The 27,965-nt window shown below is 35.6% G+C and overlaps 1 protein-coding gene across 10 annotated transcripts in view; it reads left to right on the top strand.

Annotated features, from left to right (window-relative positions):
* The window catches only part of GRM7 (glutamate metabotropic receptor 7), an 822,860-nt gene that overhangs the window by 402,256 nt on the left and 392,639 nt on the right, over nucleotides 1-27,965 (top strand). For all 10 annotated transcript variants that reach the window (XR_013994860.1, XR_013994861.1, XR_013994862.1 and 7 more), the window contains exons 3-4: nucleotides 293-434; nucleotides 7,408-7,562. Coding sequence is in view for 7 of the 10 variants with exons in the window: in XM_081071753.1 (XP_080927879.1) it covers nucleotides 293-434; nucleotides 7,408-7,562 (297 nt within the window). In the remaining 3 variants the exon portion in view is untranslated. The remainder of the gene's footprint in view (nucleotides 1-292; nucleotides 435-7,407; nucleotides 7,563-27,965) is intronic.

Raw genomic sequence — 27,965 nt, forward strand, 5'->3', positions numbered from 1 at the left:
TCAAACTAAGCGTACCTCCCCAGAATCAATACCATCGGTACCCCTGGGCATAATTAGCCATTTACAAGTGCATTATAAAAAGAATGAGGCTGGGCAAATACCATGGAAAGTCACCAAGTATGCACAGCAGCTTGGGACTCAACGTGTCTTAAGTCTTCCTCATGCAGCACCATCACCAGTGAAATGCTGTGCCCTCAGAATTCAAAATCCCCTCGTCCCCATTTACTTTCCCTGCTTCCTCTGGTGTCTTTGCAGGGACTTGATTGGCTCTCTGCTTTCTCTTCTTGAACAGGTGGGCCCTGCATTGCTCAGTCGGTGAGAATCCCCCAAGAACGCAAAGACAGGACCATTGACTTTGACAGAATCATCAAGCAGCTCCTGGACACCCCCAACTCCAGGGCCGTCGTGATCTTTGCCAATGATGAAGATATAAAGTAAGGATGGCTGGTGAAATTCGTTTATATACATGTTGCAACTTTAGGAGATAGATCAGGATACTGGCAGAGAAAAGGGAAAAGAGCAAAGAATCAAATCCAGAATCACGTAGTGGCCGAGGCTGTGTGTGCTTTCTACCCCACACGTGTAATTACAACAAACTATGGAAGCAGTGGTGTGTTACTGTCATGTATTCACTACCTGCTGACAAAATAATGTATTCAATTACTTACAAAAAGAGAAAACCACCAGACCTTTTAAAGTTCCTTATGTTAAAAATATGTCCAAATGTAACAGATTTTATCCAAAGTTGGTTCCTCTTAAGGTAAATGAAAAAAATGTCTTATAATTCTGGCTTATTGCTATTGCTTTAGACTCAGTAGGTTCAAAACCACGCTTGTCATACCTCTATATTCTGTAATCTATTTTTTCCTCTCTTTTTCCTTACCTTGATACTTCCTTGGAGTGAAAAATCTGATTGTAATCCTGACTTTTCTTTTTTCCTCATGTGTTGCATTCTTGGCTAAGCCACTTGGAGCTAGCTTTTAAAATGTTTCTAGAACAAATATCCCCTGCTTGTTTTTCTGACCACTGCCACCCTGGTCCAGAATCTTTCTTTCTTTCTGTTTTAGAATGAGTAATAATTATACCTGATTAAGACCTCAAAAACTATGAAATGATCTAGGTAAAAAAATTCCATCCATCCTGTCCCTAAGAAGTTCTCCTCTCCAGATGTAATGTCTAATTATGAGTTTCTTATATATTCTTCTAGAGACACTCTGTATATTTTACCACAAATGGTTGCATACTATGTGTACATCTCCTTCTGCTTCCTGCTACCTTTTACATACCATTTATCATAGATAGCCCTGAATGTCAGTACCTATACATCCATTCAGTCTTTTTAATAGTTGTGCAGAATTTCATTTTATATCTTTGCTGTAATTACTAACTGTTCCCTTATTGATAGAAGTTTAAGTTTGATTATATATTTTTGCAATTATAAATAGTGCTGCAATAAATTCCTTTTTGACAAATTTTTGTGTACAAATATAAATATATACATATATGATATTAATGTGATATATATATATATATATATATATATATATATATATATATATATATACACACACACACATATATACATATATACACATATATATCAGACCCGGTCTTATTTTACTATAAGATTGGGTCATATATAATATAATATAATATAATATAATATAATACCAGGTCTTATATTAATTTTTGCTCCAAAAGACTCATTAGAGCTGATTGTCCAGCTAGGTCTTATTTTCGGGGAAACATGGTAATATCAATATAATACAAATGTGTAATAATATACAAATATATCATTATATATGTTTATCTTATTAGAATTTATAGCATAAATTCCTAGAAAAGAAGCTTCCAGGGCAAAGACATGTCTCTTCTTAAAAAAAAAAAAATATGAGTATTATCTTACAAAGAGGTTTTGCCAGGTTACATTTTCACTGATGTGAAAGAGTTATTTATTTATTTTATTATTAATCTTTGTCTTATGGTTTAAAATAATGCGTCATTGAATTTGAAGGTGAATGTCTTTTATTAAGGGTAACATTTCAGGGTCCAGGCCGTTGTTACATCCTCCTTGGATTACTGCTCTGCCATCATGGCAACCTCCCAGGCTTGTATTTGTCCCCTCCACGCGTGTCCTACACACTGCCTCTGACTCCATCCATCTTTCCAGTATTAAGCTCTGATCATAGGTGGCAGGATTGTTAAATAGAAAGAGTGTTAAACATGAAGTTGGGATACCTGAAGATTATTATGCTACTTAAATGAGCATTGTCTCACCTTGAGCAAGCTTCCACACCCATACCGCTTCCCATCTTCTCCACACCTCAGTTCTCCCACCAATAGAATGAAAATCCTTTTGAGCTCTTTTCATGGTGATCCACTCTCATCCTACTTGTAGACTTATTCATTCCATGCTCCCTCGCGTTTTGTGCACTGCAGGCAAGGGGGTCATTTGTGTTTCCTCCCTCCCAGGTCTCTGTATGTTCTCTTCCTCACACTTGGAACACTTATTTTTCCCCCTTACTTCATCATTCTAATGCCATCTCTAACTGTTGCTTTCTGAGGGAAGGTGTCTCTGAACAGTGCAATATTGACAAGCTCTTCATAGTTTATGCCACTGGTGTCATTTTACATAGTTTGATCATTTGATTAGTGTTCACATTCTCCACTAGTCTGTAAGCATCATTAAGGTAGAGATGCTGCCTTGTTTGACTTCCTCTTGTGTCCTCAGTTCCTATCACCATGCTCAGTACATAGTAGTAGATGGTCAATAAATGGCATTAAATGAATGAATAAATACCTACTCTAATGCCCACTAACTACCCATAGTGTAAATACAAGCTTGGCTCTCTGAACTTCATGATGCCTTAAAATATGATCCTATTTCAATATTTAGATATCACTTCAACTCACCCAATTTTCAAACCAAAATGCATGACTCTGGTCTTCCAACATGTCCTAAGTGTTCCACCATCATGGCCGTGGCACATGATGTGAACCTGCTCTCCTTCTCTGCCTGTTGAAAGGGCATCTGTGTGTCAAGGCCTATTTCAAACATACCCTTCTCTGTGAAGCTATTTCTGATCACCCCTTACGTTTATCATTTCTCTCCTTACAAAATGGTGATTCTGTTCCTCTTAGGGCATTTTCTCCCATACTGTGTGATTTAGTTATTTAAGACAATTTTGTTTTCACCTTTGTCTTTTTGTTCCAGTTTTTTTTCAAATCTACCACTATCTTTCTTAATCATCACATAAGTCATTGTCATACCTATTTTAAACATTTTTAAATATGTGACATATTGATAAGGTGTGGCTTCACGTTTATTTTTAAATACATCGTACATAGCACATAAAAGTTTTACTGCAAATAGCTATAGCAGTTAGTTGGTTTTAATATTCTTGACTTACAGGTAATGTGAGGTTTTAATTTGGGTTATAAAAATGTATATAACCCTCTCTCTTTTTGTGTTGGGGCTTGTTTGTGCGTTGAATATTATTGCATACTGCATTTCATAGTAGTGATAGCAGGAATAGTTCTTGAGCGTAGTAATGAAAGTCAAGTGCATATATGAGTTTCTAACATGGTCTTAAACACAATGATGTCTGAAGAGTATTAATGACCTACAATGTTGTGTTATTTCTGTTTTCAGAAGATTTACCCTGTTGATGGAAAATTTTGAGATTTCTTAGAACATTAACTTCAAGTATTTTGCCAGAGAATAGCGGTGAAAAGACATTAACATCTAGATTTTGAAGCTAAAATAAGTGCTAAATCAATCATGGGTATGGATAATTTGGATTTTAGGCAAGAGTGGATTCTTTTTCTGGAGCACTATCTGATTATACAAGTAATATATGGCTCTTTTAAATCCATTAGAAAATGTGAAGAAGTTTTTTGCTGTTGCTTTTTAATAAAAGGAACCCTTATGTTTACTTGGCCCCCTGATTACTTAGAAAAATTGAAGGTTAGAGAGAATAATCATAAACTACTCGTATGATTTTTAAATCTCCTATAAAACTTGTAATCCAACACTCAGAGATAACCACTGATAAAATGCTAGTGTAATGTTTGTAATATTTTTTTTTCTACACATACATCAGTTTTTGCCAATAGAATCAGGATCACATTGAATTTTATATTTTGCTTTCAGCAAATGACATTTCACTTTTCATACTGTAAGTATTTTTAAATGGTTTAAACTTATTTATCTTAATAAATAAAACCACAATTTTACATAAATTTATTAAGGTGAATATCCACTTTTTGTATTTATGTCAGTTTCATCTTTCTTTACTTGTTTTACTTGGCTTTTCCCCATCATTTATTTTCCTCTTCAAAACTCATCAGCACCTCCTCAATGAATTGTGTATTATCCATATTTTCCTGATATATATATACATATATATATGTATATATATATGTATATATATATAAACTGAAATCAAAAACCAAAAACATTACCGTTTCTCCCATCCCCCACCCCCGCCACTGGCACCCATATTTTTCTGTGCTCTACGACCCTATACTTTTTAGGTCTCATCTGCATAATGCACCTATACTACAATTTTTGAGTTATTAATTTTAAATATTATCTATTAATTTCTTTTATAGGTAGAATTTGGCTCATTTAGACCTCCCTTATCCTCCCAACATCATTCTATCAGATTTTTTCTTAGTGTTTTTTTTTTTTTTACTTTATTAGTTTCAGGTGTACAAGACAAGGTAATACTTAGACGTTCATCATTTATATCCCTCACACTGTGAACCCCCCTCCTTTCATTTAATAAAAATCAGTGTTTACATTATTGTCCATATGTAAAGTAATCTTCAAGTTCCATTACTTTTCTTGGACACTTCCTTCCTGAAATCTCCATCTTTCTGGTTTATTCTAGAGTCGTATCTATTATATTAAGATTTTTTTCTCTCTCTTTCATTTTTGTTCATGGTTTATTTCCTCATTTTGCTGGAGCCATCCTCCAATTACTTCCTGATAAAGAGTAGTTAAGGAAAAACTTTTTTGCCTTTCATGCCTAAAAATGTTCTTATTCTGTTTTCACACTTACATGGTAGTTGGGAATTTAAAGTCTGGACTCATATTTATTTTTAAATATGTCATCTCTGGCACATAAATTCCTTACAGTAAACAGCTATGATGACTAATGGGTAAGACGACTAGTAACTTGCAGGATTCTTGAGGTTCCAATTTTAGATGGAAAAACCCACTGGGAATATATGCTAATTATGTTTGTACTGGAATCCTTTATGTGGTTAATATTAGAATTTTAGATTGTAAAATAAATGTTCCTCAGATTTTGGGACACATTGCTGTGTTTATTATCTTTTTTTTTTTTCTTCTGTTTCTAATTTCTTTGCATGTGTCCTGATTTTCTTTCTCTTGAAAGCTTTTAGGATATTCTCATTACTTCTAGAAATCTTAAATGTCGTCACGTTTGATTTTTCCTCATTATTTTGGTGAGCCTTTTTAATCTGGAAATTTTCAATGTTTTGGATTTGTTTTCATTAAATATATTATTTAAACATTTCTATCTATTTTCTCTCCATATTCATTATGGAAATGTTATTGATTTGATATACGTCTTCCTGGGTTCATTCTTTAAGACATTTAACTTTTCCTGTTTATGTTCTACCTTTTTGTTGTTTTGTTTTCTGGAGAATTTTCTTCACTTTCTTCTTTATCACTTATAACATAATTCTAATTTACTATTTTTTAATACCTAAGAGCTAGTTCTTGTTGTTCATTTCTATCTTGTTCTTGATTATATTATAGATATGATAACTCTTGTTTAAATGTATTTGGCATTTTGTTCTTTTTCATATATTTTTCTCTGCCCACCCCTCACTGGTTTCTTTTTCCTTGTTAGATTTCATCTGTCTGTGTGTTTGTTAGTTTCCATTTTGCATTGGCGATTTCCCACAATCATGGACGTTCCCATTTGAGTAAGATACTAAAAAGCGTTATGTACATGTCAACCGACAGAGCTCTCAGTGCTGGTCAGGCAGCAGTTGGCCTTTTCATTAGAGGATCTGCGTGTCAATATCTGGGGTCTTTTTTCCTGAGATGGTTCAGATTTTTCCAGAAAAGCTGTTTTCTGCCTGAGGCAACACACCCTTGGTCTCCAGAATTTTGTAAATTTACTAAAGGGCTTTCATATTTCAATACTTACTGGCAACTTTAACTTCTTCCCCCACACCTACCACCCTCATGTTTAAATCACCATCACTTACCCATAACCATCTGCTATTTGGGTGTTCCAAATATCAGAACCTATTCCTTACATTTTTATTAAAAATTACCATTCCATATCCTGCATGGGAGAATAAGAGAATCTGTTTTTTTTTCCATTCCATATATTATCTTTCAACCAATCCTACTGAATTTAGCCATGTACCTTTGTGATACTTGGTACCTTCAAATCCTGAGAGGCAAACAAACCACTTCTACTGTGATTTACCCATCAACGTTGTTTTAGTTGTAGCTTTCTCTGTTCTGCAAATGTAGTTACCGCCTGTCTATCCTCTGTTTTTCCAGAAACATTATTGTAATAACTTTTCCATGAATAACTAGTTGCCCTTTTTTTCTTTTATTTTTAATAGACCTAGCTCTTCTATAATGACAAATATACTTTTGTATCCTAAGTAACAAGGGCAAAATATTTTTGTATAAAAGTTAAATTCTATAAGTAAATGATATAAATTATGATTGATATTCAAATACTGTGTGTATTTGAATATTATTCAAATACCTTGTTGCCCATGTCAATTACATACTATTTTCATTTATAAACATGGGTTGTCTGTTTTTCAAACTTAATCTGGAGTTCTGTTCATTTTAATGAATAATTTAGGACCCTTAATTTAGACTGACATATTGCTTTCCAGAAATGACATATACCACCAGCAGTGAAGGAAGAGTGCTCATTAATCCAACCCCATGCCAAACTCACAACACAAAATAAAATAAAACAAACAAGAAGTGAATTTGACTTCTTGTTCTATTAGTTTGGTGCAAAAGTAATTGTGATTTTTGCAATTTTATTTTTAAGCTTTTAAACCGCAATTACTTTTGCCCAACCTAATAATTCACATATTCCTCCTTTCTAATACATGTGAATGATCAATTTATTTTGTCATTTATATTTTTCCTTTTATCTTTTGAATTTTAGTATGTTTGCCTATTTTCCTCAAGCTGCTTTGATAATTTTTCTTATTGGTTTACCAAATCTCTTTATATATTAAGTATATAAATCCTTTGTCTTGCTTTTTGCCTTTAATTATTTACTTTTTGAGAAATAGTAGCTGCTTTCCTCCTGCTTGATTCCTATATTGTATACATTCAACAGCTGCTCATTATCATAATATACCTTTTCCTTTTCCTTTCTACAGGCAGATCCTTGCAGCAGCCAAAAGAGCTGACCAAGTGGGCCACTTTCTTTGGGTTGGATCAGACAGCTGGGGATCGAAAATAAACCCACTGCACCAGTATGAAGATATTGCAGAAGGAGCCATCACTATCCAGCCCAAGCGAGCAACCGTGGAAGGTAAGGGTTTTGTCAGTTTATGATATGCTAACAGAGTGGTTGGTACTATGTAGGATGTTTAAAGCATGTGTCTCTTTCATGGGTTGGCATTGTTACATAATTTATGGAGATTGTTTTAAACTTGTAGCCCTGAAACATAAATGAGGCCACATATCTGCCTGTGTTTTAGTGAAGATTCCTTTTTTGAAGAGATCGTGTTATTTTCATAATAATATCACAATTAGCACTCATATATATATGTTTTTTTTGTGTTTTTATTTTTTCTTTATTTTTTTTTTTCTATTATGCCACAGGAGCTTTTTGAGAGAGGAGCATTACTTTTAGTAAGTAAAACAATCACAAAATTCAAGTGTATGCAAGTGAGCTATAGTTCTGAGGGAATAATTTCCCCTTGTAATTACCTTACCTTCCTAGCAGGATGACTACTGGGACCCTTTCTCCCATCACCTCTTGGGGTCTCTTCCAGGCTAGTGAGCCTGGGATTACATAGCATGCCACAGCTTTCAGGCACCAAAACTACCTTGCTTTCTTGGGTCTCTTGTTCTCTCTCTCGTTCTCACTTTCTCTTGCCTTTCTAAATGTCTGTTCTGTTCTTTTGCATTGCCTTCCTTCCTGCTGCAAGGATTCTTTGAGAAGAAGCAGGAGGAGAGGATATTTATTGGCATCCTTCTGATCTAACAAAAGTTGTTGATTATGATTTATTGTCTCCTCTAATTTGAAAAGAAACGTTATTTCTAAAGAAGACACTGCAACGAAAAGGCATACCTCACTAGTATCCCATCTTGGGTTCCTTTTCTGAGGGGCTAAGTCTCCAAAGAGTCCCTAAAACATGCTTTGTTCATTGAAAAGAACTCTATCCTCTCACTCAAAAAGGGATCAAATATTTGCATTTCTTTCTGTTCTGTCTCCACTCCAATCTCATTAATTATTCTCCCCAGCAGTCTGCATGACCTATGCAGGCCGTTTGAAGCCAGTCGGGTTGTGGTTCTGTCACTGTGGCCTTACTATGTTATCTGGGGAGATAATGATCCCACAAGTCCCCCATGTGTTAACTGGGTAACTTTGAACTAATTTCATTCCCCAGTACATGTCTGGAGAGGGTTGTCTGTTTTACAACCCAGGAAAATACATTTACCGATGAGCTGCAAGAATGAAACATGCTTTACCTATCTCTACTCCTTTCACTCAAGATGTACTTGAGGATATATGATGTGCCTTACTCTGTGCTTAGCTGGAAACATGAGGTGAGGACAAAATCCTAACCCTCAAAGCTTACAGACCTGAATGAAGGTGTAAGAAAATAGCCAATGACTATTTAACATGTGAAACACCATAGTGAAGTGCAAGATGGACACCACAAGGCACAAAGGAGATACTGTGGAAGTTTCTCTGGAGGGTGATTGTTGGAGTTGGAGAAGGTTCCTACAGGAGGTGAAATATGAATGGATGACTTGGAACTCATTGGGCAGGTGATAAACAGAAGCCCCAGGAGAAGCTCCCAACGCAGGAGATAGGAACAGAGTGAAGAGGCAGGGCCCATCGGGGTAAGCAAGTAACTCATTCTGCAGCACAACCCTGCATGTGGCCATCCTAACATTCTTCTGTGTTTTTTTTTGTAATAAATTGTCCATTTATAGGGCTTTGGGAAAACCCTTCCCTCTCCTAGAGTACCAGCTGCTGCACTGTTTGCCAGATTGACTCCTTTCTATGTTTTGGGTGTCTGCTTAGACATTCATTTTCCTTGGAAGCCATCTGTGACCATTCCACCCCAGCCAAATCTGGGATAGGAGCCCTTTCTATTACTTCTACAGCATCCTACATGTGCCCTACCATCGTAGTGCCTCTTGACTTGTCCCTATCTGGGAATGTATCTGTTACGCACCATTGTACCCTCAGCGCCTAAATCTTGGCCTGGATTTGGCAGGTGATCTAATAGATTTTTAAGTGGTTGGATGCCTGGATGGATGGGGAGGAATCACAGATGACATGAGGACCTGGCACAAAACGGGGCTGAGAAGTGGGGCAGAGTCAGATTGTGCATGGTCATGGAAGCTGTACTACGAAATGTGTACTTTATTCTGAAAGTCTGAACATCATCTGGGAATATAAGTGGAGTATGAGCAGAGGGGTTAGAAAGCTCACTCAGGTGACTCTATGGAGTGAAATCTAAGAGTTGGGTGAGAATCAAAGGAAAGAAATAGATTGCAGTGTTTCTGCTGAGATCCTCTCTTCCTGAGCTACAGACATCATATATACATAAATGCCCACAGTCTATGATCACTAGCCTATTTCAAGATATTCTAGGAAATTATTAAGCATCTCAAAATTGTTATAAATTATTGAAACAAAGTATGTTTTTCCATGCATGTATAGGGATATGCAAAGTTATTCAATGAGGTACAAAACCACATCTCAGGATCTGCCCAAATAATATGGGATCCTAAACATTGAAATGGGAGAGAAATATTATATATTTATATATTATATATTTACATATTTATATATTATTATAATATATTAATATTATCAATAAGAACTGTTATCGGGGTGAGATGAAGTGGTAAGTCTTTGTGCAGAACTCTCCCCTGCTACCCAGAGGAAATAATGAGGAACTTCACTTGGCTATTTAGAAATGCCGTGACTTCTGACTTACCATTGTCTTCCGTATCACGACAAAGTACAGCCAAGATTTGTTCACTGACACAGACGATGGGACATCAAGAGTGTAGCTATACATTTACAATGTCACATGCCAAAGAAATGAAAAAAAACAACAACAACAAAAAACACAAATGCATTCTGTTGCACCAAGGTTTCTGAACAAAGCTATGAAATATCTCAAATGAAACTATAAATGAAGCATAAGTCTATATGGCAAGTAAGTTTTCCCTTCCTGTGTATTTATTTTTCCTTTTTGGTAGATGTTTCATAGTGTATTCTGCTGGGGTAGAACATCATCTAAATACGTACTCATAATACTGCTACTTCTTTGTATCTTTGTGTTATATATGGTTATACCTTCAAAGGTAAATAGGAAAAAGCTAATCAATAATAAGTATTTTTTTCTTTGATCCATATTTTTAACATGTCAGCAAACATCTGAAATTTGTGTTGGTCTTTTCTGTATCTACATAAATAATTAACAATAAATTGCCTGAGGCCAAAGTGCTAGCAAGTACATTACTCCTGTGAAAGTAGCCTTCGTCTTTTATCTTCTATCTGTATTTATTTTTCATTTGTAGAAAAAAAAAGCCTCAGTGTTTGCCAGTCAAGGGTGTCATTGTTCCCGCTTTCACTTTGATGATGATAGGAACTGTGCCCAGAAAGGTTGGCTGTGGCCCGCTGGCTGCCCAGCATTCACGGGAGATCCCAGAATGTCTCCAGGACTTGGCTGCACTCCCCAGCTCTCAGGCCAAAACCCCTTTGTAACTTTTAGTGTCTCTGCATTGTGTGATGAGCCAGGGGAATCACTGGCGTGTTCTGCTCTTCTATCGCTGCGTTAACTAGGACTCTCCGTCATCCTCTCCAGCCATCAGCGAGAGCAAAACATGCCCACGTCGCCTTCAACTCGCTGTCCCCCAAAGAGCTCGGCTTCTCTGAAAGAAGGCTGCCCTAGGCATCCTCTGATTATAGCCAGGAGAATCACGGAGCAGCGTCTTTCCATCTGGGCCAGAATCACTCACATTAAGGAGCTAGTGTAATGAAGGGTGAATTTTCAAAGCTAACTATAATGACTCTGACTATTGGTGATGATTTTCAAATGGGTCTATAGAACAGCTTGGTTCGTGAATTAAATCTGCGATATTTGTAGGAAAAGACAAAAAGCGCTCTGGACCCGGCATACAAAGTTAGGTATTTCATGCTTTTCCACTCAAGATTGAAATGAATACTTTCTTTATTTTTCCTAATACCAGAAAGATCAAAGCTATAAAGAATTGAACCAAAACATTTCTGGCTTCAATTTTGATGTGTCCTACGTTAGCCTTATTTTATCACCTGGGATATTCTACATATGTCACCAGGTTTTGTTAGGTGAATGGCAGAAAACATCAAGAAAGAAAATATTGCCTTAAACCATAATACTATTTCTAAGCAATGTATAAGCTTTTTAGACCTCTAACCTTGTTGGATAAGAGAGCAGTCAGAAAATTCCATGTTCAGTGTCAAGACAATTTCTTTCATTGGGTCTTTTATAAATGTTTACAAGCTCTAGCAGGGTATTAGGCACTAATTTAAACACAGATACAGCAGGTGAAAGTCTAGACCAAGTCCCAGCTCTCATGAAGTCACTGTCTTAATGTGGAGATGGCAGATGATAAAAAGGACATAAATAAGAAAGTGCTCTATTAGGATAATCACACTAAAGCACATTTCCTTAAAGACCAGCTTGTAAATTATGGAGATGTATAAGAGAAAGAAAATAGACCAGACAGCCAGGATATAATGCAAGTCAAAACATAGATTGGGAGGGTGTAGATATAGGTTACTAGCTCAAGCCTCTCTAGCAGTCTACGTTCCTGGAACATATTCATAGCAGATCCTTTCACTGCCTAAAATCCATCAAGGTTTCCTATTTCCATACTTCGTATTGATCTGAAAAAAAATATTTTTTCTTCAAAACAGATCAAATAATTAATCTTTTTAAAAGACTTCCTGCTTTTCTCAGAGTTAGTCTACCCAACGAAACCAAATTCATTGCTCTCCCAGTCCAAAATGTGCCCCTTATCCCCTTTGCAGAAAACGCCAATCATACTGTCATGTTCATAGCACTCACAACTAGAACTTGGAGGGCAGTGCCGACAGCCTGTGGGTTCCGTGTGATTTCCCACATTTATTTCTACACCCTTGGTATTTACTAAGGGATATAGCACAAAGTAAGTTTTGTAAAAGCTAAATTTAGTTTTTCTTTCTATTATGTCTGAATGTACCTATAATACCTGAATTAGCAAAGGACTCACGTTTGTATGGATTTGAAGTTTTCTCAGGATGGGGAAATATTCATCCAAAATGGTTTATCTCTTTGGCTGTTTATTTTAAGATATTTAGTAGAAAAATGTACTTAACCCTCCAATTTAGGGTCTCACCAGCAATTTCAATGTAGGTTTATGCATTTTTTTCTTTCGCTTCCCTTTGCAGTACCTCTTGCCATCTTTGTTTATCTTGCCTTTCTTTTCAACTTTGCAGAGGCTTCCTGTGCAGGACTGGCAAAATTGCTCAATTTGTTGAAATGTTGCAAACATACAAGGGAAGCCTCAGCTCTCACTCCCCAGAAAGTAACAAGTGCAGATAAGGCTGCCTCTGTTTGTCTTAGACATTCCAGTGGGAACTTTCCAGAATGCACTGCTTGTACCAATAGGATGGACTGAGGAAGGGAGGGCAAGCAGATCAGAAGGGTGAGAATATATCTGCGTGAAGAATAACAGCATCTTATTTTTAAATGTGTGAGGCTTAAACTTGAGATGATTGGCCTTGAGCAAACGGTAAGAATTATAAACAGAGAAATCTGCAACCTAGATGTCTCCTGCAGTCTGAAACAGTTAACTTGGAGTTGCTTTATATGCACACAGTTCTAGATTTGGAGCCAGGCTGTCTTGTTTCAGAGGATAGATGCTGTCTTTCTGACTTCACTTAATTGGCCAATCATTTCCTAATCAGCAAATATGTAAACCAACAAGAAACTATCTATTCTATATGCAAGCTTTGCTGTTGATACCCCAGAACACTGAACACTCACAGCCAATACTCTGGTCTCTAGTATGTCCCTCTGGTTGAATTTTTGGCTACCTAGAACTAGCTCTTTTTGATCCCAATCTATTTATTTCAGTATTAGGTAGGTATTACCGTAATTGTTTAATATAATTAAGAATTATATAAACCAGTGAAGTGAATGGAGAGAGAATGAGAGAGAGATGCTATTTCACAGCAAACAAATTTGAATTCTTTGGAAAGATTTGGTAAAACTTTGTCACTATTAGTTGTGGGCAACACAAGACTAAATTTGGAGAGAAATCATAAACAGTATAAAACTACTGCACTTAGATTATTGTGTAACTCCCTTTAAGTTTTCATTTCACTTTAAAAGCCACAAAAGTGAATTTCTTGTAATTAATTATTGTTTTCAAGATTATGATAAGGAGGCCAATCAGGTGACGCATAATCACAAAAAAAATACCTTGATCCTACAGAAGATTGACAAGAGACTCTGTGTGTGTGTGTGTGTGTGTGTGTGTGTGTGTGTGTGTGTGTGTGTGTTGAGTTAAAACATTTAACGTAGTTGGGTATTTTTAATGATTTATTGCAAAGATAAAAATTTTTGTTTAACTGACTAATTTTGGGTCCCAATTATATTTAAGTATAAAGTTTCCAGTGTACTTTTGTTTGGGCTTTTCTTTTCTAGGACTTAGTTTTCTCACCTGTAGATGATAGGGTTCAGCTAGATTATCCCTAAGATTCCTTCTAGGAGGAACATTCTAAGAGTGATTACCTATTATTTCTGCCTACCCAGAGTCCATTCCCTCTTCTAATTGTAGCCCTCACCTTTTCACCTTGGGAATCCACCCTCTACTGTCAGCCCATGTGGCTCAGATGAGACTGACTGAAACCCTTGGCTCTGAGATCAGGCACAGAGCTCCTATCACATCTCATATCACAAAATAAAGATTGTTTTGCAGCTAGCACATGAACCAAGGCAGACAACGGTTATGTGTTATGTTGTCTAATTCCTAAACATTTATTGCAACTTTCGAGGAAGCCTCCTCTCTCTCTCTCTCTCTCTCTCTCTCTCTCTCTCTCTCTCTCTCTCTCTCTCTCTCTCTGTCTCTGTCTCTCTCTGTCTCTCTCTCTCTCCCCCTGCCCCCCCAAGCCAGACCCCAACTTCACAAAAAGAACCTGCATGAAAACATCAAAGACCTGAATGCTGGAGAGGAAGTCATCAAATCCAAAGGCATCAGTTGACATTCCCTAGCCCTTCTGAGCCTGAAGTCTGCATCTGGACTTCTCATCTTTATAAACTTACAGACTCCTGTTATTTGTATAAGATCCTTCAAAATGAGTTTCTGTAACTTGCAACTCAAATGACTTACCAAATATGGTTGAATTTTAGGACGGCCTTCTTCTAAGCATTTTGTTCCACCTTAGGTTACATCCTTTCTGAGTTACATCTTTCCAAGTGCTATTTACCTTCTCTTCCTTTTTCTCCCTTCTTTATTCCTCTCTCATGGCATCTGTATATTCTCCAAACCTCACAGTGAGTCTCATCTACCCTGTGGTGCATTCTTTCCTTCATCACCTCAGCCTTGTTCTGAATCTCATTCTCTCAGGCACAAAGTGTCTATTCTGCTTATGAAGTGTTTTCATTTATAGTCACTGATTCTATTTCTATATAAGGGGAATGCTAACTAGAATCTCAGTTATAAATGTATATATGCCTGGCAAATGCAAATGAACTGTCAGATCACCCTCCAGAAAGCTAATTGTTTAAGAATTGAGCAGGCACTTGAAAAAGAACTTCTAAAGGAAGAATGACAAAATGAGTCTGACTCAGTAAGAAAGTCTCAGTAATCAGAAGGAAAAGATTAAATTCCTTCTTCCCAGGCCATCACCTATTGAATTTATACATGAATTCTACAAGGAACAAGCAGACTGTTTATAAAAATGGATCTCAGTCAGAACAGACTAAGCTGCACTGTGGTAATAAATACGCTCTCAATGGACTTATCCGACAAACAAATATGGCTCACCCATGTGAAGTCTATCATGGCCTCCATGTATTTCTTCCACTTTTTAGGCTGTTTCTATCTTATGTTACTTCATTACTAACATGTGCTGTGCAACGCTGTTAAAAAGAGAGTGGCAGATTCATACACCATTCTAAGATGCTTTTATCTGAAAGGGATATACATTATTTCTACTCTTACTTCACTGGCCAAGGCTAGTCAAAGCCAGTTTTCTCTTCAAAGGAGCTTGTGCATGGAAATAAAGGAGAATATTGATGAACCTAATTCATGTCTACCTCATGCTCCAATTAACTAAACACTTTGTCAGCTCTCAGGACACTAAAAGAAATGCTCTAGAACCTGCTAACCGCACATCATATGAAGAGAGTGGCATTCTCCTCTATTTTGCCCCAGCCCTCCGAGCAGCTTTGAAACCATGTGTCTTGACAGCGGTGCAAATATGTGGATTCCAGCATTACTAGAGAACATGGTGCTTGGAGGAGCCCTGGCCATGCCACTGTGCCCATAAAATGCCCAGAGGAAAACAGCAATACCTAGAAAATGGAAGCTACTCGGTAGGCTGGCTTGTGAGAACATGTGTGACACCCTGAAGTAGATATTCTGTATGAGCCACGTGGAAAGTATCGGTGGGGCTTTCAGGACGTATTTATTCCTGTAGGCTGTGAGATTTGGGTAATCCCTGGCCAGTCACAGGCAGTGTCGTGCCTACACCAGCGTCTCTCCCAAGATCAAAATCATGAATAATAAAATGGCAATAGCTACATACGTATCAACAATTACTTTAAATGTAAAGGGATTAAATGTTCCAATCAAAAGACATAGCATGGCTAAATGGATAAGAAAACAAGACCCTTACAGGTACTGTCTACAGGAGACTCACTTCAGATTGAAAGACACACGGACTCAAAGTAAGGGGATGGAAAAAGATATTTCATGAAAATGGAAAAAAAAAAAAAAGCTGGGGTAGCGACACTTAGATCAAATATACTTTAAAACATGGCTGTAACAAGAGAAAGTAGAACCCAAGTAATTCCAGGTCTGGGTATTTTTGCCCAAAATATTACTGTGAAGGAACATGTTCATCCATATGTTCATTGCAGTTTTATTTACAATGGCCAAGATATGGAAGCAGCCTGGATGTTCGTCAATGGATAAGTGGATAAAAAAGAGGTGGTACATATATACAATGGAGTGTTATTACTCAGCCATAAAAAAATGAATGAAATCTTGCCATCTGCAACAATATGGATGCACTTAGAAGGTACTGTGCTGAGTGGAGTAAGACAGAGAATGACAAATGACATATGATTTCACTTATATGTGGAATCTAAAGAATAAAGTTAACAAACAAAATAGAAGCAACTCATAGATACAGAGAACATTTTGATTGTTGCCAGCTGAGAGGGGGTTGAGGAAGTAGTTGAAAAAAGGGAAGGGGTTAAAAAGTACAAATTCATTGTGACAAAGTAGTCATGGGGAGCTGTAGGATATAGCATTAGGAATATATTCAATAATATTGTAATAACCATATGGTATCAGATGGGTACTAGAATTATCAGGGTGATCACTTCATAAGTTACGTAAATGTCTAATCAGTATGTTGTACACTTGAATATAATAGAATATTGTATGTCACTGTAACTAAAAAAATTGAAAAAAAAATTAAGTCAGTTATATATAAATAAATAAGTAAGTAAATAAATAAATAAACATCATACAAAGTATATTCACTACCTTAAAAATTCTTTGTGTTCTGCTTGTATGCATCTCCACCACTGCCCTCCTGACACTTACTACCCCCGCCCCACATCAGCTGGCAACCCCAGAACTTTTTAACTGTTTTCAGTTTTATTTTTTCTAGAATGTCACATCATTGGAATAATATAGTATGTAGCTCTTTCAGATTGGCTTTTTTCGCTTAGTAATATGAAATTAAGTTTCCTCCAGGTGAATGTACCACGGTTTACTAATTCATTCAACTACCAAAGAACATATTGGTCGCTTCCAAGTTTTGGCAATTAACAAATAAAGCTGCTATAAACATCAGCATGCTGGGTTTTTTCTGGACATAAGTTTTCAACTTCTTTGGGTAAATACCATGAAGCATAATATTTGGATCCGATGGTAAGGTTGTGTTTAGTTTTGTAACAAACTGCCAAACTATCTTCCAAAGTGGCTGTACCATTTTACTTTCCTCCAGCAACAAATGAGAGTTCCTTTGGCTCTACACAGTCATCAAAATTTGGTGGTGTCAGTGTTCCACATTTTGGCCTTTTTGGTAATGGTATCTCATTGTTTTAATTTGAATTTCTCTGTTGATATAGGATGTGAACCATATTTTCATGTGTTATTTACCATGTGTATCTCTTATTTGGTGAAGTGGTAGTTAAGATCTTTGGCCCATTTTTCAGATCAGGTTGTTTTCTTATTGTTGAGTTTTAAGGGTCCTTTGTATATTTTGGATGACAGTCTTTTATCAAATGTGTTTTCAAATATTTTCTTCCCATCTATGTCTTGCCTTCTAATTCTCTTGATATTTTCTTTCACAGATCAGAAGTTTGTAATTTTGATAAAGTCAAGTTTATGAATTGTTTATTTTATGGATTCCATCTTGGGTGTTATATCTAAAAAGCATCTTTGTACCCCACATCACCTAGAGTTTCCCCTATGCTATCTTCTAGGAGTTTTCTAGTTTGTGTTTTACATTTAGGTCTATAACTGTTTGTTGAGTAAATTTTTGTGAAGGGTGTAAGGTTTGTGTTTAGATTCAATTTTTTTTTTTTTGCATGTGGATTTCCAGTTATTCCAGCATCGTTTGTTGAAAAGACTATCTTTGCTCCACTGTATTACCTTTGATCCTTTGTCCAAGATTAGTTGACTATATTTATGTGGGATTTATTTGTGGACTTTCTATTCTGTCTCATCAATCTATTTGACTGTTTTTTTTCTCAGGTATCACATTGTGTTGATTACTGTAGCTTTATAGCAAATCATAAAGTCAGGTGGCATCAGTCCTCCAACTTTGTTCTTCTCCTTCAATATTGTGTTGGCTACTCTGGGTCTTTTGCCTCTCCATATACATCTTAGAATGAGTTGGTTGATATCTATAAAATAACTTGCTTGGATTTTGTTTGGGATTGCTTTGCATCTATATAGATTAAGTTGGAGAAAACTAACATCTTGGCAATGTCTTCCTATTCATGAACATTGGCTAGCTCTCTGTTTATTTAGTTACTTGATTTTATTCACCAACTTTTTGTAGTTATCTTCTTTAAGATCTTATACATATTTTGTTAGATTCATACCTAAGTGTTTCATTTTTGGGATGCTAATACATACGCATCCCAATTTTTTTTTAATTTTTATTAAATGTATTGGCATGACATTTGTTAGTAAATTTATATAGGTTTCATGTGTACATTTCTGTAATACATCATCTATATATTTTATCCTGCAAACTTATAATTGCTTATTAGTTTTTTTTTTATATTTTATGGGGAGTTTCTTTTTTGTTGTTGATTCTTTTGGATTTTTCTACATAGATGATCATATCATCTGTGAGAAAAGACAGTTTTATGTCTTCCTCCCCATTCTATATAACTTTTTCATTTTTTTTGGCTTATTACATTAGCAAGGAGTTTCACTTTGATGTTGAAAAGGAATGGTGAGAGAGGACATCCTTTCCTTGTACATGATCTCAGTAAGGGAAAGCTTTGAGTTTCTCACCATTAAGTATGATGGTGGCTGTAGTTTTTTTTGTAGATGTAATATTGTTTTTTTAAAAAACCAAATATAGACTATAAGGTAAGTTATATTACTATAGAATGAAAATTCAAATAGCTTCAAGAAAGATTTTTACCTTCCTTCTATATGCCTATATTTATCACCATAGGTAATATTATTTTGTTAAAAATTTATTGTAAAATAATGCAATTTCACTAGCATTTTTACAGGAATTATAAATTATATGCAAATATCCATGCAAGATTGTCTTTGAAAGGAAAAAAAATAAGCTAGGGTATACTCTTACAATTGTGGAATCAGTACAGCTTGTGGATCATCAATTGACCAAAAAAATAGTAAACGTGAGAGAGAGAGAGAGAGATTTAATATTTAAACAAATACCCTGCCATGTTTGAATTAGAAATTCATAAATATTGATAACCTAAATTTACTTTTTTCTTCATTCAAAAGCAGAATGCTAAAGTGTCTTGGTAAGACATTTTCAGGCCTAGGGAATATGACTTTGATAATATCATTTGGGAGTTCCATTGAATTAGGATAACCTACACTCTATAGATTAATATAAATCATAACTTTTATGTAATCTTTGCCCAACTGAGAACTGATTGTGTGTGCAATGTATGTTCAGCATTACAGACTGTTCATCCAACTATGTCACCAGCAACTTTCCTCCCTGACTCATCACATTCAGAAACTTTCACTTCATAAGGATACCTCACCCTTTCTTTTACCCTCTACAAAATTCTTTTCTGTGTTGTCATATCATCCTTAATGTTTCTTTATATGACAGAACTATAGGTAATGTGCTGTTGAATGTAGATAGAGACCATTCATTGTTAGTCAGTTAACAAGTGTTGCTGTCTTCTATCTGTCAGGCACTGGTTACTAAAAAAACAAAGAAGTTCGCCCTCGTGGAGATAATGTTCTAGCAGTGGGAAACAGAAAATAATCATTAGGTACCATCAGTCAATCAATCAATCAACCAATCAATCAATCAATCAATGTTCACATGCAATAAATTGTATAAATTCTGTCTCTTCATTGAAATTCTCATTTTATTTATTTATCAGTTTACTGGTTTCCTTTAGTTCTTTGTTCATAGTTTCTTTTAGCTCTTTGAGCATATTTAAGACAGTTGATTTAAAGTCTTTTTCTAGTAAGTCCAATGTCTAGGCTTCCTTAGGGATAGTTTCTGTTTTTTTTTTTTTTTTTCCTTTGAGTATGCTATGCTTTCTTATTTCTTTGTATGATTTGTAATTTTTTTTGTTGAAAACAGTGCATTTACATCATATATATATATATATATATATATATATATATATATATATATAGACATATGTAGATGTATATATGTATGATGTAGTAACACTGGAAATTAGGTTCTCCTCCCTTCCTAAGGTTTGATGTTCTTGATTGTTGAAGGCTGTGGTTGTCAGTCTTGCTACTTCTTTGATCTTGCAAAGACTGTATTTTTTGTCATGTGTAGTCACTGAAGTGTCTGCTCTCTTAGCTTGTATTCAGCTAGTGTATTGATGGACATTTTCTTGAACACGAGGAGCTAAAAAAATAATTTTCATGGTAAATTATTTTGTTAGGGCTGGCATAACAAAATGCTAAAAACTGGGTGGCTTAAACAACAGAAATGTATTGTTTCACAGTTCTGGATGCTAGAAGTCCAAGATCAAGGTGTTGCCAGGGTTGATCCTTTTGAGAGCTATGAGAAAAAAATTTGTTCCTGCTTCTTGTGTACCTTCTGATGATTTTCTGGGACTCTTTGTTGTTCCTTGGCTTGCCTTCAACTTTACTTGATGGTCTCCCTGTCTGTCTCTGTGTCTCTATAAGGATACCAGTAATATTGGATTAGGGTCCACTCTAAAGACCTCATCTTAACTAATTATATGTAAAGGCCCTATTTCCAATGAAGGTCACATTTGAGGTATTGGTGGTTAGAATTTCAACATGTAAATTTTAACAGGGACCCAATTCAACACCTAACTCTCAGTCTTTGTGGATTGGCTGTGTTCTGAGCAACAAACCTTAACTGGTTTGTTTAAACTTCTTCCTTACCCTTTCCTTCCTGATATTGCTGAGCCTATAGGTTAGCCAACCGTGAGAGCTTAACATCTCTTCTGGTCTTTTCTGAGCACCCATCCTGTTCTGGATGTATGTACGGCTTTCTAAATCCCCTAGAATGCACAGGAACTTTTGAATGTCCTGATTTCCTAAAGAAACTCTTTTTAGATTTTCCTCCCAAACTTTATCTGTCTATCATATTTGTAAATCATAATATTTTTCTCCAGGTTACTGTTGGTTTTTCATTCCCTTTAGAACATTTATGAACAATGCTTATCTCTTTTCCACCCAGCATGTGTTCTAAGTTAGGCAAAACAAAGACAAGTATGTTGTTTTCATCCTTCAGGTAGGCCCAGAAAATTTAGAATAGAGAAATACAATACTTTTCTAATGAAGTCTACTTTACTCTCTCTCTCCAGAACCAAATACTTGGGTCTCAATCCTAGGAATGCAGGATGAAAGGTCTTTAGGTCTTCAAACTGCCATTGAGACAGGGAGTGGGTGGGACCAAGGAAAATGAAAATGTCACAATGATTTTCTATTTTCAAGTCATCTTTTTTCCTGGTGCAGCAGTCTTTTGGTTGTTATAAATAGTTTACTGTTTTCCAGAGTTCTGACAAAGTTGGTTTTGACAAGTTCTGTTTGTTTTTGATATTTCTGTGGAGGACTGGGAGTTTGAAGGTACCTACTCTGTCATTTTACTGACAGCACACCTGGAAATTGCTATAAAGTAAGAAAAAGGAAAGCAGGGTAAAGGCAATCATCAGTGGTGTTGGAGGTGTTGCAGTTTTAAATGGAGTGTTCAGGATAGGCTTTATTGAGAAGGTACTATTTGATAAATGAAGAAGTGAAGGGACTATTCAAATATATAACTGGGGAAAGAATATATGAGCATAGAGAACAGTGTAGGGGTCCTAGGGAAGGAGCACGGGTGCTATATGTAAGGAACAAGGAAACTGATGAGGCTAGAATGGAGCGAGAAAGAAGGAGATGAAGTCAAGGGGTCATGGGAGGGTCACATCACATAGGACCTTGCAGGTATTACCATTTATTGTAAAGATTTTGCCATTTATTATGAGTAAGGTAGAAGACTTTTGCAGGGTTTGAGCACAGGAATAATCTGATGTGTCCTACATATTAAAAGGATAATACTGGCTGTTAGGTTGAATATAAAATGTAGGGGGGCAAGGTTAAAGTCTAGGAGACTATTTCTGATGCTATTACAATAAACCAAGCAAGAGATGATAGTAGGGAGAACCAGGGTGGTAGCAGTGAAGATAATGAGAAGTGTTTGTATTTAAAATACAATTTGAAAGTAAAGCCAATAAGATTTTGGACAGGAAAAAAAAAGAAGATAAGTCAATAATGATTGCAAAGTTCTTTACTTGAGCAACTTAAAGAGATGGAATTGTCATCTGCTAAGATAGGGAAAGCTGTCAGGAGAGCAAGTTGTAGGGGAATAAGCGACAATGTCAGTTTGGGATGTGCTGAATTGGAGACACTTAAAATTAAACTTCCAAGTAGGCAATGATACACATAAATCTTGAATTTAAGGGAGGCTTCTGGAAACAAAATTTAATTTCATGAAGTCATTGCAATGTAGATGTATTTAAAGAAGTGATATAGAAAATAATAGGGGACCAAAGAGTGATTTCTAGGACATTCTGACATTAAGAAGTTGGGAAGAGGAAAAATTAGATTGACCAATGAGGTAGGATAAAAATATATGAGTATGGTTTCTTGGAAACCAGGTCAAGAAAAGGTTTCAGAGTGAAGGGATTTTATAACTTCATTAAATTTCTACTGTTTAGTCAGGTAGAAGTACTGAAAACTGACCATTCCACTTGGCAATGTGGAGTTTATTGGTGATTTCAAATATATTGTTATATTTGAGTGCTGTTTGTGAAAGCCTGGTTGAAGTAGGTTTTAAAAAGTATTGGGGGAGTGTGTCTCTAGTTAATAAATATCATCTCCCAAAACCACCATCAACCCCTCCCCAGGTTTCATGCCATAGACCTTGAGGAAGGAGGATATGTTCACCTAGGTCTTCAGAGTATCTTCAAAAGATATGCCATTGTACATGGCCAAAAGGCATAAATATATATAGAACAAATAATAATCCTGCCCTGCATATGAGGTCATGTCACAGTGGATAGATAGAAAAAAAAAAAAAAAAACTTAGAGGAATTTAACACGGCAGGTATTTACTATCTTAACAGCATGATTCAGTGTATACTTTTAAGGCATCTGTTTTATATAGTTGTACTTACTTATATTTTGGCATACAGGAAATGTGTGTGTGTGTGTGTGTGTGTGTGTGTAATATAATTACCACCAACTATATTGTTAAATAGTGGATTTGGGAATGGGGCTAACCAACGTCACTTCTTGTGCTGTGCCACCAACTAGCTAGGGGGCTAAATAGGCATCGGGAAAGTTTTTCTCTGTCATTCCAGTTTTCTCACGTAGAAAATGAGTATATAGCATAAAATAACTAGTGAGAACTTTTATAGCCTCATTGTTCTCTGATTATCTATTGCAAATTAATAATAATAATAATAATAATAATAATAATAATGTGTTTGTATGCTGTGTGTGTGCGTGCAACGTAGACGGAGCACTGGAAAGACTGCAGTCAAGAGAAACAGGTGAGAGAATAAAGAAAATATCACAAATATAGCAAAATTCTGGAGGCAGGAATAAAATAGATTTTTTTAAATGCCCATCTTGGTTTTATTTATGTAGATGACAGATGGAAAACCATAAAAATTATAAGAGAAGAGATTGAAGAAGGAAAACAAGAAAGGAACCAGGGAAAGCTGAAATCTAAAATCAGAAGTAGAAAGAAAGGAGGAAATGTACAAATTGAGTAATAGGCATGTGGGTGGAGGGGGGGGTGGTAAAAATCACAAATCTTAACACTTGGAAAAGCCCTATTTTTGAAAATGACCTGTTCAAAACCTACTTTTCTTCCCTTTTCAGAACATTAGCTATTTATTGTCTCATCACAAGGAAAAGGAAACAGTGTGTATCTGTTTTCACCCTTTAGGACATTGACTGGGTCCCTTGCCTGGAGGAAGGCTGTTAAATAAAGACTGAGACTAAAGCTTCCCTTCTTTGCCCACACTGGGTCATCTCAGGAGCCCACAAACTCACCTGGGGTCTATGAAGAGCTTCACCCAGTGCCTTTAAAAAGTGCCATTAATTTGGATTGTGTGTGAACGATGAGAAAGAGCACTTGAAAATATTAAATGCAGGGCCAACTATGAAAGCAAAGCAGTAGCAAGAATTTAAAGGGCCATTAAGTTAGCCAAATGGATAGCTGGAAGAAAATCATTTATAAAAAATAGCGAGGTTGAAGGGGCTTCTTTAATGTTCTTTAACAAAATTTAGATGCCTGATAATCTTTTCTTATTTGGAAAAGGGGGGAGACCCTCAAAATCAGAGATGGGTTTTTCAGGCTCAGTATGTTCACGATATTAAGTGAGTGCTATTAGGTTAATTGGCATTTTCAAGTTAAAATGACCTTCTTTTAACTTTAAGCAGAATTTTTTTTTCCTTAGTCAATTGTAAATGAGGATGTTTTGCACACTGTTTCCTAAGAACTAAGTGTACTCTGCTCTTTTTAATTTGACTTAGAAAATTATTTCCCCTAACCTCTTAATGCTCCATCCTCCTTAATATTGCTAAAAGAGCTGACTACATTTTTTTTTTTTTTTTATAATTCACAATTCAGACAAAAATACCAGTTAGTCGACTTAGATTTTAGGCTCTTTCTATTCAAGACCTGTGTGACTTTTTGAAGTTCCTTATTTAGCATATCTTCAACAAATTTTAGTTGACTACAGCCTAGAAATTCTGATAGATTCTAGGGATAAGAGATAAGGTACCATCCCTAGATGGAAGGAACTCATGGTGTATTTGGGGAATCAGGCGCAAAATATCAGACCATGATAATATCAGATGATGAATTGTGATGATGGAAATCAGCTCCACGGTTGCACGAGTCGCAATCGGCAGAGGGCATTAACTGACAAAAATAGGTGACATGAGAATTAAACCCTTACAGAACGAATAGCAGTTGGCTACGAAGTAAGTGGTCAAGAGGCTTCATTTAGTGAGACAGCATTTACAAATATCTAATAGTAGCAAATAGTGTGAATATGTTAGAACAAATTGGAGAGAGTTCAGGAGTTTGGGTGAGTGGTGGAGAAATTGGCAGGAACCAGATCAAAACATCTCCGTGGACTTGCTTTCTTGAGGATATATAGCAAAATGGACCAATCTTCATCTTTGGAATATGGATTCTAGGATCGGATATCCGTATAGAAGTGAGACTGGTCTTAGATGTCTCATGGACACCTGAATGTATCCTAACAGAACCAGAATGCCTATGGTGGAGCAACAGTTCACGACTGACTTGCTGTTTGAAGGTATTTAGCTTCAGCGTGCTTGAGGCTTACTAGTAAATTTAAACAAATGCCCACAAGATTCCTTAACTTATCACGACTAAAGAAAAAATTGACTTAAAAATACACCATTCTTGTTTATTCACTGTTCTTTAGATGCATTTCTAGATTTAATCCTGATTTATTTTTGTATCCTATTGCCATATATATATATATATATATATATATATATATATATATATATATATATATGGAATATATTCACATAGGCTAGATTATGTAGGTCTTAAATGCACTAGTCAATGACTTTTTATATCTGCATACACTGAGGTAATCAACACACAAATCCAAACAGAATATTTCTATCACACCACATAAATTCTCTGGGTTCCATTCCCTGTCATTAATCCTCCCATCCTCAAAGATATTAATGTTGTCTTCTCTGTCACTCATATAAATAGATTACTTATCTCAGTGTACATTAGTTTTTCCTGTTTGAACTTTATAGAATTATACATGTATGTATGGAATCACACGGTGTGTGTGTGTGTGTTTGTGGGTGTGTGTCTGTCTGATTTCTTGATTGAATACAATGTTTTAGAAATCAGTCCTTACTATTGAATATAACAATTCCTTCTTTTTATCGCTATGTAATATTCCGTTGCACAATACACTACAATGTGTTTATCCATTGATATATTATAAACATTTGTTTTATGGTGTTCTCCCAATGTGATTTCTGAAGTATCACATGTGATACTTCTGATTTCAAACTGAAAAACTGTATTAAGATACAAATATTTCTGTTATATTTTAATACTTTTTAAAGTACGTGTCTTATTGGGTAATTTCATGTGCTCTATATTTTTCAGCCAATGTACCATTTTAACAAAGCATTCTTCTTTTTTTCCCCATTATCTTATGTCTTATTGTCATTGAGCCCCCCATTGATGAGCTTTTGATGCAGTCATAAAGAAAAGTCACAAAGAAAAACAATATATATGGGTGGAAGGAAAAGTCAGAGACTGCAGAGAGCTTGGCTATATAAGGCCCAGAGTATTAGGTAGGATTATTTGTGACCTAAGCCTGAGTTGTCACACAAATATTAGAGTTCATGAGGTTCTGAGATTAATAATGATACTAACAAGTTTTTAATTTAGATGAGGTTTTTGTTTGCATTTCTACCTATAAACTCAACTGCCTTATGACCTTTGTGTATACATAGCAATATATGTTAAGTAGAGAGTTCAATTATCGGGTGAATTTGATGAATATAAAAACCAACCACTAACGAGACCCAAGCAGTGATTAATCACATAATTCTTTTTCCCTTAGGAAACAGATAATATTATAACTTTTTATGATCCCTCTGCTATATTTCTTTTCTGTCTTTACGTAAAAAATCATAGTGGAACAAAATTTCTCTTCCTATTTTAATGCATAGTTGAACAATCTTGAGTTTGTGGCAGTTGTGTGCGTTTTTTGTTGTTGTTGTTGTTGTTGTTTTTTTAAAATCAAATATTTGCAAAAGCCAACCATTCTGACACTGACATTTGGAGCACTAATTTATTCTAACCTCAGGGTATTTGTGTTTTAGGAATAAATTGAGCATTAAAATTTTCTATCTGATGTTTTTTAAAAGGTTCATGGACTTTTTTATCCATAAGCCAAGTGCAGTACAGCATGTTGGCACTTATATCCAATACTTTTGGGAAACATGGAATTCTGAAACATTTTCTTGTCTTGAATTGATTATTTGAACTATCAATATCATTCATGCAGATGCTGATGACTTAGGCTATGATTAGGTTATATCTGGCCACCATATGTCAAAGTCAGTGTACATGGCCTCTAGCAAATTAGTGTTTGATTCCAAGTAAAACTCAAAAATATTAACGTATAGTCAATAGTGATTTAAAAATAGGATTCCCTTGAAATTAGCTGGGTAATGTTTTTTTTCTTTTTTCCTTTTTTTTTTTTTTAATGAGTATATGGAGGCTTTTTCTTTCCTTCCATGGATTGGGTGTTCAGATAATCATATGGAGCTATTTATCATAACAATGACATGATGATGATGCTTGATGATGATAAGAGGAATGATATTATTTGTGAACTCTGTTAAAGATTTGCAGTATACTGGATATTATGAAATACAGCCTTGAAAGTAAGAAGTCTTTTTATCCACATCTTATAGATGAAAAGAAATGGATGCTTGGATTAGATAACGTGCCCAAAGTTACACAAAATACATGCTCAAATACATGCTCAAACTGGGATTTACCACAAAAGCTATCTAACTCCTAATATATATATATTTTTTTCTTAACTACTATTTTGTACTCTATTTTGCAAAGGGGTGCCAGTTGGTGTATAAAATTTATCTTTTTTTAAAAAATGATGTTTGGGAAAGTATCGGAAGTGTCCTTTGGATGTTAGGAATA

Source organism: Rhinolophus hipposideros (assembly GCF_964194185.1).
Source record: "Rhinolophus hipposideros genome assembly, chromosome: 14".
Lineage (NCBI taxonomy): Eukaryota > Metazoa > Chordata > Mammalia > Chiroptera > Rhinolophidae > Rhinolophus > Rhinolophus hipposideros.